This window comes from Myodes glareolus, chromosome 3 (assembly GCF_982192425.1).
Source record: "Myodes glareolus chromosome 3, mMyoGla1.1, whole genome shotgun sequence".
In the NCBI taxonomy this organism is placed as follows: domain Eukaryota; kingdom Metazoa; phylum Chordata; class Mammalia; order Rodentia; family Cricetidae; genus Myodes; species Myodes glareolus.
In genome coordinates, this window is record NC_142028.1 from 18,084,864 (window position 1) to 18,103,053 (window position 18,190).

Sequence of the window (18,190 nt, forward strand, 5' to 3'; positions counted from 1 at the left end):
CCACTGAAATATAATTGTACAGGATCTAAAACTAAGTTTCTCACCATTTTTAGCCATAAGGGAAACAAAATCTATTGTTAAATAAGGTCAAAAACCACACGACACTCTCAACAATTGAACATCTCCGCATTTGTTAGGAAAAGGAAGGCACTCAGGTGAGCCAAGGTCTGTAGTTAGAAAGCTGCTGGCTGAGCAGAGCTCTGGCCACTTCCTTCTGCATTACGTAAACCTTCTCCTTGGGCTCCCTATTGCCCTGCCACTTCCTGTTGCGCAAGGACAAACAATGGGCAGACTGTTGCCAATGTTTCCATTAATTACACCACAGGCCGGGTGGCATTGATTACCGCATACTGGACATTTTGAAATGACCCCATTTCCTTTGTTCAAATACTCTACCCAAGTGTTTCAGTAATGAATACATTTTACTCATGCCTTGCAGAGAATGCAGAGATACCAGCAGCTGGGGAATCCAAATGGCGTCATCATTCTGTTCCGATCGTTATTTTATGCTTCTCCTTATGCTGGCTCCCTTCTACATTATGTCTAGCTAAGAAAGAAATCTCAAAACCTTAATCAGTCAGGTCCCCAAACAAAACATGTTAAAAATCAGGCAGATTGTGCCCCCAGCCTGGGCTTTAAAAGGTACAAACAGCAGCAAGAAAGGAAAAAGTGTGGGGGCAAGACAGGTCAGACAGACAGCTGACCGGCAGAAGCTGTGGGCTCAGTGCAAGTCTCAGAGTCTCACACCATACTACGATTCTCAGCCTGAGGCCGTAAGTCTGAGACCCTGGGGGTGGAAGGCTGGTGCTAAATCCTGGGAGTCAAAGGCCAGAGAGGGAACTGGAGGAGGCCATCAGACAGATGAAGACCCCCACACATGCAGAGCTGTCATTTTAGAACTCCTCGCTCCAATGTCTCAGATGAAAGGAAAGTAGAAGTCTGTATGAGTTAAGCAACACTCTGGTATTTTGACACCTGTGCTGACGTCTATCCAGTGACAAACTGGATTAGCTGAGTGTTCTATGGTCCCTTTCTAAGGCTCTCACAGTCTGAGCACTGCCGTGTGACCACAGTAGACTTCAGATGTGCTAGAGATAAGAACTTTACTAAACTCCTCCACCATTGGCCTGAAGAATGAACTTGAGTGCTCAACATAGAATGGTGGTCACAGACTAAGGATTTCATCTGCCATCCTTCCCAGCAGCAAAGAGCGTCTTACAGTAAACCGGATGGCTGCTCATGACCTGGGGGCCTGATGAGTCCAGAGCCCATATCACTCCCTACTCAGTGTAGGTAACTATGCTACGTTACTGTGAAAATTGATCCAGGAAACACTTTCCCCACACTAAGGAGGAGACAAGGGAAGCTAGGATGGCTTCCTATGGTTAGGCTGGTGTCCTGATGGAGGACAGGTGCCGCAGAGAGGTGGGACAAGGATTATTCAAGCAGAATGGATGTAGCAGAAGCCATAGGACTGAATTTGGTAGACTTTGGAGACTTTGATTATGACCATTACACATGAGATGGAAGGCAGGCAAGTATCTAACTACAGAGAATACAAGTCTTAGCGAAATAAAAGGGAAAGAAGTGCACGGGCTGTGGTATTCTGGGCTATGGGAAGAAGCCCTCATGGAAGTCACACTCTGATTTCTATGGAATACCACTCTGCTCTCCCTCTCCATGTGTTCCACTGCATTTGAGGTAAATAAGTTTTATTCCAGAAATGATATTTTTGTTTTCAGATCTCTTTTAGGGTCTTTTGCTCTGATCTACAGAGCTGTCAGCACACCAAATGGGCAATTCCCAGCAGTGATTTAGTCTGCCCTTAGACAAGCAAAAAGCTCTCCTGACTGGTGCGCAAAGTGGGAACTATAGAGTTCCACCAAAACGTCAACCAAGCCTTATGGTATTAGCGTGCAGTCTATTAGCATGGGCAGAAGCAAACCAACTGCTGCCCCAGGCTTTGGAGCCAAGCCTCGAAGAAATCCTTTAGGAATCTCCGAGGTCGGGAAAAAGTAGGAGATGCCTTACTGGGGGGGGGGGGGGGGGGGTAGGTCTGTGAGGGTCCTCCAGTAACAAAGGAGAAGACTCCTGGGCATTGATTGACATTGGTCAACAAATCTGGTGACTTTCTAGTAGAGACAGTTCCAGATCTCTGCTCTCTGTATTAGCTAGGAGGTCTAAAGAGTTTCCTTCCAGGAAGGCCCGCCCAGGCCCCCGTGTGACAGGGCCCGGCTCTCCTTTACCTTATTCTGTAATTGCTAACCTTCATCTCTTTACATGCCATCTACTTTACTCCCTCCCCTTTCTACTTTCCTTATTGCCTGTTTCTCCACGGGAGTAAAAGATCTAGGAAGGGCTCTTCCTGTGCGTTTAGTCCTAATTCTTTGATACCTACAACAGAGCCCTGGTGCAGAGCTTGTCAGTTCATTCACCTGGGGGATGAGAACGGGACCTGTGAACAGAGTTCCGAGCACACTCTTAGTGTCCTAGTTTGCTTCCTGTTGTGGGGATAAAACACTGACAGAAACCAACTCGGAAAGGCAAGGGTTTATTTGACTTACTTTCCGTGTCACAGCCCACCACTGAGTGATGCTAGGGCAGAAATTCAAGTAAGGACCTGGAGGCAAATGAAACCATGGAGGAACACTAATTAGGCCCTTGCTCTCCATGGTTTGCTCAGCCTTTTTCATATCTCCCAGGATCACTGCCACGGGTGGTGTCACTCGTAGAGCTACGTCCTTCCACATGGATCATTAATCAAGGAAATGCCCCCCAAAGGCTTGACAGTTTGGTGGAGGTAAATCTTCAGTTGAGGCTTCCTCCTCTCAAGTGACTCTAGTTCGTGTCAATTTGACAAAAACTAAACAGCACATTGGTAAGGAAGGAAAAAAAAATCTGTACATAGGGAGTCAGAACTCAGACGGCTGATACACTTGAAAGAAAAAAGTGTTCCGAGATAGGAGAGGTGAGTGACACATGTTTAAGATGATGACTTTGTAAAACAGAAAGTACAGATGGGGAGGGAGAATCATCAAGAATCCCACCACTAACACGCAAAGTGATCAATTAGCTGTCATGTGTCCTTTCTGATCTTTAAGAGTACTGAACACAGTTGAAGTCATGTTGAACGTACAGTTCCATGTCTTGGTTTTGTTCAGTGATCTTTAAGAACATAATGGTTCCCCAAACAACTGTCTCACCCCCAGTAGGACTTAAACCCTGTGGTGTTTGCCATGTGACCTGACACAAGCTTTGCCACACATATGTTGTAGGAGGAGAAGCCCAAAGATGACACAGATGCTCCGCCTATGGATCGGAGTTGAGTCTAACCATGAGCACACACCCGTTCCCAGGCTCCTGTGGATCTGGCCACAGAACTGAGTTCGAGCCAGAGTTCTGTGAAACTGGTAGGTTCAGACCATAAGACACTCCCAATCCTTGCCAGTTAGATGCTGTGGAGATCACAAAGTCACAAATGTAAGGAACTTAAAAACCTGAACTCAACAGAGAGCCATCTGCTAACAAGATGGCTTTACTCAGAACAGTAGCACAAGCTATAATACTTCTATTCCATCTGAAAGGTTACACAGGCCAAGAGTACAGCTTCAGCCTGGCCTACCAGCCCTAACACAACTCTCACACTGTTATTTTTCCATGAAAGAATGAAAAAGCTTATCAACTGATAGGATGAAGTAACTGAAGACTCTAGGAAGCTGTTCACTTAACAGGCACTCATTGTTTACGACAAACCAGGCATTATTTTAGGCCCTGCAGCAGTGAGTCAGCTTTCCATTACTATAAAAAACAAACCCTGATAGAACCAGCTTAGATGTTTATACTAGTCTTTAAATTTGTGCCACAGTAACTTGAAAGACAGACAGGAAGCATAGAATTTTCTGGAAATGCTTTGTTTCCTGCAGCAAGGCTGGCATATTGGAGCTTGCAGGAGAGGACAACTCCTCACTCTTGCCATAAAGGAAGAGATTAACACTACCCAGGTTAGGGTTTCTTTGAAGGGTTTAGCATCCATGAGTAACCTGGGGATTTTTTTCTGGGTGGCTCTACCACCTCCCAACAGTGTGACCCTGAGGATCCATTTGGGCCTTTGGTTGACATATAAGATCTAAACTATTGTAGCACTAACGTTCACATTTACTAACATTCCTTATTATTTTAACTGTAGGACATGGAAGATTTTGTTTTGTTTTATTTTTCAAGACAAGGTTTCTCTGTGTAATAGCCCTGGCTGTCCTAGAACTCCTTCTGTAGACCAGGATGGCCTTGAACTCACAGAGATCCACCTGCTCCTGTATCCCAAGTGCTGAAATTAAAGGCATGTGCCACCACCGCCCAGTTTGGGAAGATCTTTTTAAAGTTCCAGTTCTGTTTCTATAAACTATGTGTCCTTAATACTACCTATGCACTAATTGACAGACTATAAGCATTCTCTGGGGTTTCTTACAGGGGAAGGCTCTGTGAAAGAAGGAGACAGAGACGCTAGCGCCTGGCATATGTAGCTAGCACCAGGAGAGCTGACAGTAAGTAGGGCTGCTCACACAAGCTCAAAAGTCAGTGTCCGGAATGTAAAGGGAGTTAAATCTCAGAGCAGGAGCAGTCAAATAACCAGGCTGTGCTCATGCCTAGCCAAAAAACACAAGCCTACATTTCCAACAGGCAAGTAATAAATTCGACTCGGCCCTCTTCCAGGATTTCTGTGTCTTGGCAGGGCAGGGATGGTAGAAAGGAGCATGGAGCCAGGCCTGAGGAAGTACTGTGCAGCATGCCTCACCGCCAGAACTGGAGTGCGCCCAATCTCCCATCCACATTTCCTGCTGCCCAAAGAACCAGCTGGAATTCCTACTGCAAAGAAAGGCTATTCAGAGGAGAAGTGTGTGTGTGTATGGGGGGGGGTAGTAACTACACTGCATAGTCTCAACCTGGAATTTATATCAGAATAATGTGTGAGACAGAAAAAAATTGTGGACTTTTCTGGAAATTCTTTGTCTCAGTATTTAGACAAAAAGAAGTCAGTCATCTAGCCCTTTCAGTCTATTTTATAATTTCAGGTCAAGAAACAGAAACGGATGCCAGAACATGTTCAAAGCAGGGACAGGAATCAGAATGTTATCTGCAGAAGGTTCAGTTTGTAGTGGCAGGCAGAGTTGCCTGGACAGTCAGTAGTTCATGCTACTCAGACTGTAAAATAAAGAAGGCACAGCGAGTGAACACCAACGCCAGCGTAGATGAGGGCTCTCTGCACTATGGGAACCATTCTTACTTGTGATCAGTCTTTACCGGGCAAGGACACACAGAGCAGCAGATAGTACATAGCTCACACTGCAAGTAGCTACATCCAGGTCTATATTACAGAAGGACACCCCTGCAGGCTCCCACTACCCTGCCCCCACACCCTATATCCTAGGTGTAGACTCAGAAATAGTAGCTCTGATTAGTACATATATCTTCATACTTCAATTGAGTGTCTATGTTGTGAAAAAGAAAAAAGCAACTAAGAGTGAAATGACAGGTTCCAAACAAGAAGAATATAAGTATGTGTTTCTCTTATATGATATTTGTACTCAAAGTACTTCAGATTTTGGAGGTTTTGGTTTTTTGATTTGGAATATTTGCTCACCCCAAACTAGCAATCTGAAATTGTGAATGTTCCCAAATCTAATACTGTTTGCTTCTCAGGTCAATGCTCAAGAAGTTCCATATTTTGGAGCATCTTGGATTAAGATAGTGGACTGGGGGTGCTCACTTCATAGGAGAAAGAGTGGGAAAGAACAGTAGCAATCAGAAGATCCATCAGTCAGTAGTGAGCTTGCCATGCAGACATGAGGTCCAAGTCTGACCCCCAACCCACATTCTAAAAAAGCCAGAAGTGGTGATGTATGCGTGTCCTGCAGCACTAGAGATCCCTGGAGTTTGCTGGCCAAACACCCTAGCCTAATCAGAGAGGTCCAGACCCTGTCTCAAAAAACAAGTTAAACACCTGAGGTTGACTTCCGGCTTCTGCACACTTGCATGCATACATGTGCACATGTAAACATACAATTCAACTTTTAATATCACTTTAGTCATTAAGTAATAGAAAAGTCTTGGGTAAGTCCCAAGTAAACTTTAAGGACTGAGGTTTCTTGATCTGTGCAGTGAGTTAGAAACTTCAGAGTCTGTTTCCAATCTATATAATCATGTGGCTTGAGCAGGGATTGCAACTCTTTCTTCACCAAAACCCCTTCCAATGCTTCTCAGCATTTTCTGTTAATGGGATATATTAATGCCAACACACCTAAGAATTAAAAACACAGGCACTATCAGAATCAGACCGGGGTTTATTCTTAAGTCATTAAACAAGAACATAATAGCATCTTAACTGCAACAAAATATGCCTAGTAGCTTTATCCTGGGTAAAAAGCTATGAAAATTGTTCAGGGACAGCAGCTAAAGTAGAAATGTGACCAAATCACAACCCAAATCAGTGTGACAGGAGAAGCTCCATTATCTCAGTTGTATCTTCTGCCACTTGACTCCTCCCTAGTTCCTCATCGTTGTTAAACATTCCTTCCCTGGGAGAGACAGAAACGATGTAAAAAGCATCTACCCCTCCTCCTAACATCCTAAGGACAAATCTGAATATGATTCCACTAAGTTCACACTGGGGAACCAAGGAGCTCACCAGGCTTCCTTACAGAGCATGGGTGAAGGGTTATAGGCAGGACCATAGGTGACCTTAAGGCAGCCACACTCAAAGGAGCCAGCATGGGCAATGGCTCCTCCAAGGTTGCATAGATGGATCCCGCTCTCCTTGTCATTTCCCACCTATATCCTTTAGTCCCACCCTCAAGATCATGTACAGTTAATGCAGAATTGCATGTGCCTGGTTGAGAGAAGTGGCAGGATACTCCACTCCTTTTATGAGGGCAGGGAAATACAGTCAACAGGCACAGCCGTGAGGGTCTTTTGCAAGCAGACCCACCAGAATGCCCAAAGATGTGGTAGCTTTAGCTGGAAGGAATAGCCTTGTTCAATTCCAACCCCAAAGAAAAAAACACTAGTTGGTAAACAATCTTCTTCTCTTTTGCCTTTCAGTAAACTCAAATTTCAAAGATAGATGTAGCCTAAAATGTAAAGTGTCTATCACCTTCAATCTTTAATGAAATAACGTGATCAGAAGTGATGTGTCCATTGCTTAGAAGCCAAGGACCACTATTTTACCAGCATCTATTTCTACATTTCCAGAAGACCCAAGCTTCCTAGGGAGTGAATTAGTTTCCTATTCCCAAGCATTACTAGAATCAGACCAAACAGATAAATTAACTACAAAAATTACAAAAATCACACATTTCTGGCATGAAATAAATCACTCAGGGTTTGTGGAAAAAAACACAGTTCTCAGAAAATATCTGCCCTGATTCTGTCCAGGTCTTTATCACATGGGTTGTTGAGGGCAGGATTCTAAATGGGCCAGCACTTAGCCTGCTACTAGAATCAAGAAACTTCACATGAACCAATTCATGACAATGTCAGGCTTTCTATGTCACCACACGCACTGAAGACAATTGCTGACACTGTAGTACTGACTGTACCGCAGGCCCAGTTCTAAGCACAGTACCTCGGGTAACTCAGCTAACCTCCTCCAACCTGTCTGAGGCAGGTACTGTTCTTATATCTCTGAACAGACCAGGAAACTGAGGCTTTTAAGGATTGAGTAAACCAGTCTAAACCAGTCTGAGGCTACACAATTGGTTAGAGACAGTGTGATGATCAGAACCTTGCTGTGTGGCTCTAGTGTTCACAGAACCATTATGTGAAATGGCTCGCAGATGCAAACACCAGAGTTCCAACATGGGCAAACCCCAAAGAGAGAAGTGACTGCTATAGTTCTCTCAGATGCATCTCATATGAAGTTCTCTCTCTCTCTCTCTCTCTCTCTCTCTCTCACACACACACACACACACACACACACACACACACACACACACACACAGAGTTAAAAACATAAAAATTCCCTTCAATATTTTTTCACTTGTATTTTAATTTTGGTCACTATATTATGACATGGGTAGGCTGCTTTAACTGACTTCAATTGATGTATCTAAATAATGAGAGACTAGACCAGGGGATCCCAGAGGTCCTCCCAATGCCAATATGCTGTGGTCCTTATAGCAGAAATATGACACCAAATATGAGTTTCACCAAAGCTCAAATCTGTTTCTTCACTGTCCCTGAAGTCCCAAAGCTAATTTTCCTCTAAGACTGTCGCTGCCTCCCACCTCTCTATGCTCATGTCTCTCCTAAGACCCATTTTCTCTGATATTGCACTTAGCCTCAATTGCCCCAGGGTATCTTGCTCTCTCACAGACATTCTATTATACATTGCAACTGGATATTCCCCATTGACAACACTCCACTGATAGTGTTTCACAGATAGTGATGTAGCTTTTATATTTTTGTCCTGTATATTTTCATTTCCTCAACCAGACTAATCTTTCAGAGAATAGGGACTAGGTCACATTTCCCTTTAATCCCCAAGGGACCTCCCTCTAAGTGGGTATGTCATAGTTGCTTAGCAATATTGGTTGAGTGATGGATAGGGAGCCACCACACAGCCAACAGGTGTATGGTCAAGATCTACCATAAGGCTGTTGTGGAACTTTTGTTTAATTATGCAAAGATGTATTGCATTTGTTTAACTATGTAAATATGTAAAGATGTGTTGCATTTGTTTATGTTGCAGAACATTTGTTTAACTATGCAAAGATGTGTTGTTGTTTTACCTTACCTGCCTAAGGCACCTGACTGGTCTAATAAAAAGCTGAATGGCCAATAGCAAGGGAGAAGGTATAAGCAGAATTTCCAGGCAGAGAGAGTAAGTGGGAGAAATTTAGGCTCAAGGGAGAAAGAAAAAGAGATTACAAGGAGATGACAGGGGCCAGCCAGTTACTTCATGGAGGAAGCAGAAAAATAGGACATACAAAAAGAAAGGAAGGTAAAAAGCCCCAAGGCAAAATGTAGATGAAGAGAAACAGATTACATTAAGTTAAAAGAGCTAGTGGGACAAGCCTAAGTTAAGGTCGAGCATTCATAATTAATAGTAAGTCTGTGTCTTTATTTGGAAGCTGGTTGGTAGCCCAAAGAAAATGTCAGCTATAAATGGTGCCCCACATGGGGCACCAAATGTTTTAATTTTGGCACAGTGGCTGCACCTTAATCTACTGCTATCTCATCCAGCAATTAAACTCCACAGCTACTGGCCTTCTTCTCTAGTCCGGCGAGAATTCTGCTCCCGCAGGCACAGGCCCTGTCACTGCCACTAAAAGTAGCTTTAACTGAACCTCTATCACTTTAATTATGAATAAGACTCAAGAGTCAAAGGCTGGGGTGAAAGTCTGTGAGCTCAGAGAGGCTAAGTAGCAACTAGCTAACACTCTCTCCTTGCTGGCATCCATGGAAAACCTGTGATTCTGCTTCACCAGACCAGAAAAAACTACACAACTCCAAACCACATGCTACCACTTCCTGTGCCTCTCTATCTCCCCCAGGTGCCCTCTGGTGCTCTCTGATGACTTTCTGTCCACTAGCTGCTAATACAGCCTCCTGACCCAAGGTTAACTTTATTTAATTAATACAAATGCAAACTCAGAATTCACAGTGTGCTCACATATCTCCCAACAGGCTACGAAGGCAGCCATCTCCATTCTTGTTCTCCCTTCTTAGATGTATGTATTTGTAAACATAAATTTATCATTCAAGAGAACCACCCAATTTTCATATTAAAGGCTTATCTAAATTTGACATTCTTTTATGTGAATCAAAAATGGTTAAGGTTGGCTTCCTTTTGGTGTGAACAAAGAGATCACAGGGCTGTAGCTTTATAGGTGTCTGCTTATTTGCTGCATATTCTTGGTGATCACTAAGTCTGAACTTTCAGCACACACAGCATTATGTCACTTTTTCACACTTTCAACCAAATCTTTAGGAAGCATCTGGGGTAAGAGCAGAGAGTCTGTGCTTGCTCAAAATTATGTGTTCTGTCTTATTCATCTGGGAGTGACTAATCCCAGCCCTTGGGTTTGCAGGGAGCAGAGGTAGATGCATGTTTCAGGGGTTTGCTAACACTCACTTGCTGAAACACAGAGGACATATGACATCACCAATGAAATCCTGAAACTGTCCCTCCCACTGCCCTAAGAGCTGCTGAGATACTGCTCAGCACTGTAAGAACTGTTCCTTATTTTGTAATAATCCTGAGTGATGAGAGATTGACTATTCCATCTCTGAAATGCTTGGAGCCAGAAGTGTTTCAGGAGGTTTTATTGTTGATTTGGGGATAGCTACATAAACATAATTAAGATATCTGGTGGATGGGACCTAATCCTAAAAATGAAATTTATTTATACTTCATATGTATCTTACACACATAGCTTCAAGATGACTATATATGGTATTTTAGCATGTCTATGCAGTGTTTGTTTGCTTGTTTATAATGCTGGGGATAAAGCTCAGAGCCTTGACCATACTAGACAAGCACTCATCCCCATTCATTCATTGAGCTACATCATCCCCAGCCCTCTGCCTGTGCATTGAATGTAATCATCATATTAATTCAGATGTAGGATTTTACACTTGTGGAAACCTTTCGAATTTTAGAGCATTTCAGATTATGGATTTTCCACTGGAGATGCTCAATATATCCTGGCTACTCAAACTGAATTTCAAAGTTCCTCAAAAAGAATTTTAAACTCAGTTTAATGCGTTTATGTGAGTGCTCCCAAAGCACTGGTTCTCAAACCTGGCTTCATATGAAAATCATGTAGAGTAGTTTCAAAAATATTAGTCCCTAGCTTCCCCTTCCCTCTGGCCTATGCCCTTAAAAGAGTTTGGTCTAATTAACTTAGAAAGAGATTGGGCATCAGCACTTTCCAATCAGAAAATAGTTGGCTACTCCCATCACATTCATGCTACTATTGTACCAATAGGCATAACATTGCTGGCTGGTTGGTACTGTAGCTCACAGAGCTCACAGCTAGGTAAGATTTGATGACTGACCCCCTACTCCCATCCCCCAACAGCCTATATAACACCTTCTGGTACTTTGAAAGTCAGCTAGAAAGGAAGAAACTTCTACATCAGTCCCAGCAGACAGTAAGTGACTGTGGAGTTCTTGGTTCTAAATGGACATAGGTATCATTCCTACTCCCACAAGGCTCATGAAACAATACAAAAGAGGTGGCAGAAAGATTCTAAGAGCCAGAGGTTGGGTAGGACTGCTGTAAAAGAGGGCCCTTGCATTCATGAACTCACATCAGCTGTGATTATCTAAATAAGAACAAGGCAGTCAACATTCCAGCATGGATGGGAAAGGGTCCCATAAAGCCCATCTCTGGCTGAGGAGATACTGGTAGCTGATGTCTCGTGGAAGAGGACAAATCACTGTTCTTCAGGAGTGGAGCTCTGGAAGGGGCTGCTCATGCTCCAGCCATGCACACATGGGCAGCACTAACTGCGACTCCGTGGGTCATAGAAAGAAAAGGAAGACATGAAGTTAGAAGTGTGCTGGGGGCATTGAGAGAAGGGGGAAATGGGATGGGTATCATCCAAAATACATTGTATACATCTCCGAAATTAAAGAAAAAATAAAAATACTATTGAAAATGCATTAAGACAAGAAAATGGAAGGAAGCTACTTGAAAAGGGTCAAGAGAGGCATGAAGAGGGACAAACAAACACGGGTAACTGAGAGGTGAACATGATCAAATTATATGGTACACATTTATGAAAATATAATGAAGCAGGTTATTTTATAAAGTGAATATGTGCTAATAAGAAGCTTTATTTTTATGAGATGTAAACAGATGTTATTTAAGACAAGTGTTTTGAGGTGAAATTAGTTTGGAATGTATGGGTTATATTTACTGTGAGACTCCTAAGAACTTTAAATGTCTGTGATATGAGTTTCCAAGGTGTGGTGATGAATATGCAAGAAGCTTAACCTACATGGGATGAGTTTTTAGGACTTGTTTTGGAAAGTAGCCCTTTATAACAGTGGTTCCCACATCCTAGCTAATGAAGGACAGCATTAGGTATCATTTGGCAAGCTTATTAAAACAATGATTCATGGGCCACACCCTAGGGGAGGGAGAATGCATCATTCAAATGAACAAATTGAAGTGATGCTTATGCATACTCACGTTTGGGAATAAGAGCTCTGCGGATCATACTATAGAAAAGTAAATAATATTTGAAAGGCCAAGGCTGGGAATATAGTTAAACTGGTAGAGTACTTGCCTAGGCTGCCCAAGGCCATAGGTTCCAGGCCCAGCACTGCATAAACTGGGAGTGGTGGTGCACACCTGTGATTCTAGCACTTAGAAAGTAGAAGCAGAAGGACCAGAAGTTTAAAGCTATCCTCACTTATGTATCAACCTATACTATATGAGACCCTGTCTCAATAAATATATTTAGGGCTACATCAATGCCAAGCAGCAAGGAAAGTCAGATTGAATAGAGTCAGATAATAGCACCTGCTATGATTTGGACATGAAATCCTCCTCAAAATGTTCCTGTTTTGGAGACTTGGTCTCCAGCATATGGATCCAATCACTGAAGGTAACTGGATCGTGAGGGCTCTGACATAATCAGTGGATTAACCCCTTGATAGATTGATAGCTTGATGTCAGGTACAGAAAGATGGGGGCCTGGCTGTAGGATGTATATGTCACTGGAGGCATGCCTTTGAAGGATGCTTTATCCTTGGCCCCTGCCTCTCAGCTGTCACAAGCTGAACACTTCTGCTCCACCACATGCTTCCTGCAGGCTACTGTGCCTCACCATGACCCAGAAACAGTGGAGCCAAGTGGCCATGTACTGAAACCAGAATCAATTTGTGTTGGGTATTTTGCCACTGTGATGTAAGTTTGATAACCAAGTTTTTTACTCATGAAAAAAATACATATATCTTTAATGAAAAATAATGCTAAATATTGAAAAGTGCTACTATAACAAATGACTACGTGAGAATCTCTAAGAACAGACTTGGTTGTTTATCTTTATTACTAATTGGAAAGCAATGTATAGTGACTGGCAACCCTTTACCTGTTTGTTTCTTCATGTTCATCTTATCAGAGTTGATGGCCCATGGCCAACTGAACAAACCCAGTGGTACCATCCTCCTGAGCAATTTCTCCTAGATAAAGCTCTCAAACTTTCCTTCATATTTCCTCACAGTAGGAATATTAGTTCTTCCTTGACTGAAAATTGTAGAATGTATATTTGCTTATTACTCAGTTCTCTCAAAACTGTGTGTGGTCAATAAATTATTGCAGTGCTCAAACCATGAACCTACTATGGTTATTGGTAACTACATATTTGTACCATGTTTTTAAATGTATTTGTTTATTGATAGGGCCTAGCTTCCAACTTGCTATGGTAGCTGGGAATGACCTTGAACTTCTGAACCTGTCGTAACCTCCTGCATATTGGGATCACATCTATGCATCATACATAGTCTGGGGATGGAACCCAGTGACTCATGCTTGCTAACCAAGAAGTACCCCAACAAATCTGCAGCCCAGGCCTGTACCATGCTCTTTGCTTGTAGGTAATTTCACATGAATGATACTGTGTCTGTAGTCACAAAAGCATTTAGGGTTAAAAAGTTATATCTAACACCGTGAAAAGTAAGAGCAAAGAATACATCAAGTCACCTACATTAAAAATAAATAATTATCTACTTTGAAAAATATAAAAATTATACACAAGAAAAAACACAGATATAACTAGAGCAAATTTACGATGGCAAGACTTTGTACATACTAATACAGCTAACAGCCACTGAGCAGCCCGTCACACTCAGCCTTGCTACCACTATTAGGTCCATTTCCCATGCTCAGAGAAATTAAACAAGCCTGACCTTATTTAATTCAAACCCAAGCAGTTCTCACCTGGAACCATTCTTTACCAGCATGACTTACTACGGTCATGAGTCTGGGATAGTATCCCCCACAGGACGTTACCTCTTTGATTCGCTTGACTAGAGCATTCTGATCAAAAGCAACTGCTTCTGCACACTGGTGCAGGTGATCTTGGTACCGTAGGCAGAGCTGCAACACCTGCTGAGAGTCCAGCTTCTCCAGTTTGGCATTTGTTGGGGACGTCTGTCCACTCAAGAGCCCTTCCAAGGAGAGAGAGGGGAAAATGAAATGAGAATTGCTGCTGATAAACTTGGCTGAAGTTCATGGAGGCAGGGAAAGAGACACTTAACTTTGCATCTCTTGCTCTATGCAAATGAAAGTCACTGCAACTACCCCTGACAACGCAGCAACCACTCCCCAGCCACTTTTACCGTGTGCTTCCTCTGCATTACTTTCTTAGCCCTGTTTTCCACATGACAGAGCCAGGACACAGAGAGGCTGAGCAACTCTCTGATCATCACAAAACGAGCAGTGGCTTCCCTCAGACAGTGCTCCTAGCCTTAGTGCACTACTTCAGTGTATTAGGAAGACATATCTCTTCTTGACTGAAAAGGATGAAAGATGCATTTACTTAATTTTAATTACTATTGGTTACTAATATGGCTACCTGAGAAAATGTATAAGAAAATTACTAGTATATGATACCAAAATTAAAACAAAAGACAGACTGCCAGTTACAGGCCTGAAATGCTGTGTCTTTTCCTAACATTGGTTGGCTTAGCTGTAGAACATCAGTAAGCACAGGGGACTATGTTCTCAAAACTTTCATACTGAACCACCATGCTTTCCTATAGGGGCATGTGTCAGGTAAAATCTGCTTCAGAAGAAATCAGTTCAATTACAGAGGCTACTACACTTGCCTATGCCTATGGTCAGAAGTACTGACGAGAACTTAAGCCCATGGACATTTGGTTACCAAGGCAATGCAAGTGTGGTATGAAGCAAGCCCCTCCTATATATTCTCAAGAATTACTGACATTGTATTTACTGTTGTTAACCTATTAAAAGTTAAGACTGATGAAATGAAATTCTTTAGTGTTAAATAAATGTATGCTTCTCACAAATATTTAAAATAATAGTTAACATGTCACAGGTTAACATATAACCTATTTTGAGGAAAATATTTTTATTTTCCAAAACATAAAAGTCGAAGGGTGATACTGGTTTATATTTTCACAGGTCTTTTTAGTGGTTTGCTTAATAGAAAGTGCTGGATCCTCTTAGCTCCCCTGCTTGTAAGTCAGCATCTCTCCTCACAGAGTCTCTGAGGAACTCCACTATACACATCCACGATACACTTCTAAGATTGGCACTGGTGTGCAAATTATGTTCAAGTGTTATCACAAAAATAGTTTGACCTCAAAGACTCCCTTGTAGGGTCTTGGGGATCCTGTGACATCTGCCCCCCAGCTGGCACATTCTGAGAATCATCCATTCTGCCATGCTGTGCTGTTCTTACACTAGAGCACAAGGAATATCAAACACGCATGACCCTGGGCATGTGCTGGGCCTCCCATGCCAAAACTCAGCCTCCCTTCCACCATCGGGCCCTTGCTGCTCTCATACATGGGAATTCGCCCAAGGGTTTTCCCTGGCGGGATGATGTGCAGTGGGCCATGCAGCTGTGCTGTGTCGAGAATCCTCAGACCTGCTACACAGTGCTCACATCCTCATGGGACTCAGCTTTGGAGGTGGAAGCATGAGGATCAGAAGTTCAGTGCATTCTCAACTACATAATGAATCCAAGGTCAACCTGTGATACACGAGATCATGTCAAACAAAATAAAGAATGAATTATATTCCAGGGTAGAATTCATGTTTTAATAATTAATTTGTAAGTAGGATTTTCCTTTTTTACCTTTTATTGCAAATATAATTTTCAAACTATAGGAAACCAGGAAGTAAAAGAATACCCAAACACATCTATATTCCACAAGTCACATTTTATAATACCCAGACCTTTTCTGAGTCATTAAAGGAAAAAAAAAAGCAGACATTATCCAGGCAGTGGTAACACACACCTTTAATCTCAGAACTCAGAAGCAGAGGCAGGTGGATCTCTGAGTTTGAGGTCAGCCTGGTCTACAGAGTGAGTTCCAGGACAGCCAGGGCTACACAGAGAAACCCTGTCTTGGAAAAATCAAAAAGCCAGAAAGCAAAATAATAATAATAATAATAAAAGCAGATATCATGATACCTCACTACATAAAAGACATCTGCCCGTGTGTACTGAGCTCAGACCTGGGCTAATGGATTCCATTTATTACGTGGTGCTTGCAAAGGGCAAACATTGACCATATTTCTTAAGAACATGTTGAAGCCACTCTTTTTATACAAAGATGAGGAGTGGGCTCCCAGGACTGTGTGAGGTAGGGATCCAGAGAGACATTAATAGAGCCAACAAATTGCCAACTATACTGATCTCTTAATATAAAAGTGCTAAGGGGAAAAATCATAGGGGCTAGAAATTCAGTTCTCATTTTTCTGAGTTATTTTATGTTAAACATCATAAGAGTTAAAACATAAAATATAGTACAGAGCCATGTGCTTATTAAATTAGGCCGTTGCCAAACTGAATGTCTCAACCCTGAGAGCTTAGTTGTAAAATTAGAAATTAACAGTATAATTTTGGACACATATTTTTAAAATGACAGAATCTAGAAAGTAGACTCTAATACTTTGGCAAAAGTTACTGGAAAGGTATAATTAAGTAACATGCTATAAAAAATGAAAAGAACCCCCTCTGTTTGAGCTAAATGCTAGTGGTCCTCACCAAATTGCCATTTGAAATCCAACAGATACCTGTTTCCACATCCCAGCACTAGGATTATAGGTGTGCACCACATCTGGCGCTATGTGTGTGCACATCCTACTACGCGTACTACTCAGTACTACTATGAAGGTCAGAGGACAACTTGTTTGATATAAACCTTTAAAACTTCTTTAGCTTTTAATATTTTTATTAATATTTTGAGAATTTCATTCATGCATAAAATGAATTTTGATAATATTCATTGCTTTCAGACCTTCTTCTTATGTCCCTCCTAACTTCTTGTCTTTTTTATAAGTAACCCATTGAATTCAATTAGTTCTGCTTATGTACCTATGAGTGTGGGATCATCCACTGGAACCTGGTCAACCAACCAGGAACCACACCACGAATGAAAACTGACTCCCTTCTCTAGTAGCCATCAACTGTCAATAGCTCTATAGTCTGTCTCACCCAGCACTAAATGGGTCCTAGGAATCAAACACAAGCTGCGTACAGCTCTCAGTAAGCACCTTTACCTGCTGGATCATCTTGCTAATGTCACACCTGTCGTTTTCTGTAAGTTCTAGGAGCCCAACTCAGGTCTTCATGGTCGTGCAGCATGCACTTTACCCAGGAGTCAACTCCCCAGCCCCTGCTCTTGCCTTTCTAACCAAAGCTGTTTTCTTGCCTTTATTGTGGTGTGTGTGTGTGTGTGTGTGTAAGTAGACTAAGTGCCTGACCCTGCTTTCCCATCTCATCAGTCCTACTCCTCCCTTTCTAAGAATGGTAGGGCTGGTGGTGGGGCTGAGAGGTGGCTCAGCTGGTCCAGCACTTGACGAGTATGCACAAAGCCCAGGTTCATGCATAGACTAGGCTTTGTAAACAGAGACTGCTCGTCCGTTCCCGGTCTCCCAGACCCGAATAACCACACAGAAACTATATTAATTACAATACTGCTTGACCAAAAGCTTAGGCATAGTCCTGGCTAACTCTTCTATCTTAAATTAACCCATTTCTATTCATCTGTGGATCACCACAAGGCTGTGGCCTACTGGTAAGGTTCTGGTGTTCAGGCTGCATTGTTCTCCTTCGGCAGCACATGATGTCTCTTTGACTCCACCTACTCTCTCTCTGCATCTCTGTATGGATTTCCCGCCTGGCTTTACTCTGCTAAGCCACTGGCCGAAACAGTTTTACTCGTTAGCCAATAAAAGCAACATATATACAGAAGGACTTCCCCACATCAAGACATGGTGGGCAAGACTAGAATCCCAGCATCATTTTGTAGGTAGAAGCAAGAAGACTAGGAGTTCAAAGTCATCCTTTCTACACAGCAAGTTGCAGCCTGGGCTGTATGAATTCCTATCAGTGCCAGACAAAAGTAGTGCGTGCCTTTAATCCAGTACTAGGTAGGCAGAGGCAGGTAGATCTCTGTGAGTTCGAGGCCAGCCTGGTCTAC

The 18,190-nt window shown here is 42.5% G+C and overlaps 1 protein-coding gene across 2 annotated transcripts in view; it reads right to left on the reverse strand.

The window, feature by feature from the left end:
* Window positions 1-18,190, reverse strand: part of Borcs5 (BLOC-1 related complex subunit 5) — an 83,858-nt gene that overhangs the window by 16,902 nt on the left and 48,766 nt on the right. For both annotated transcript variants that reach the window (XM_048432423.3, XM_087904049.1), the window contains exon 3: window positions 14,022-14,179. In XM_048432423.3, the coding sequence (XP_048288380.1) occupies window positions 14,022-14,179 (158 nt within the window). The remainder of the gene's footprint in view (window positions 1-14,021; window positions 14,180-18,190) is intronic.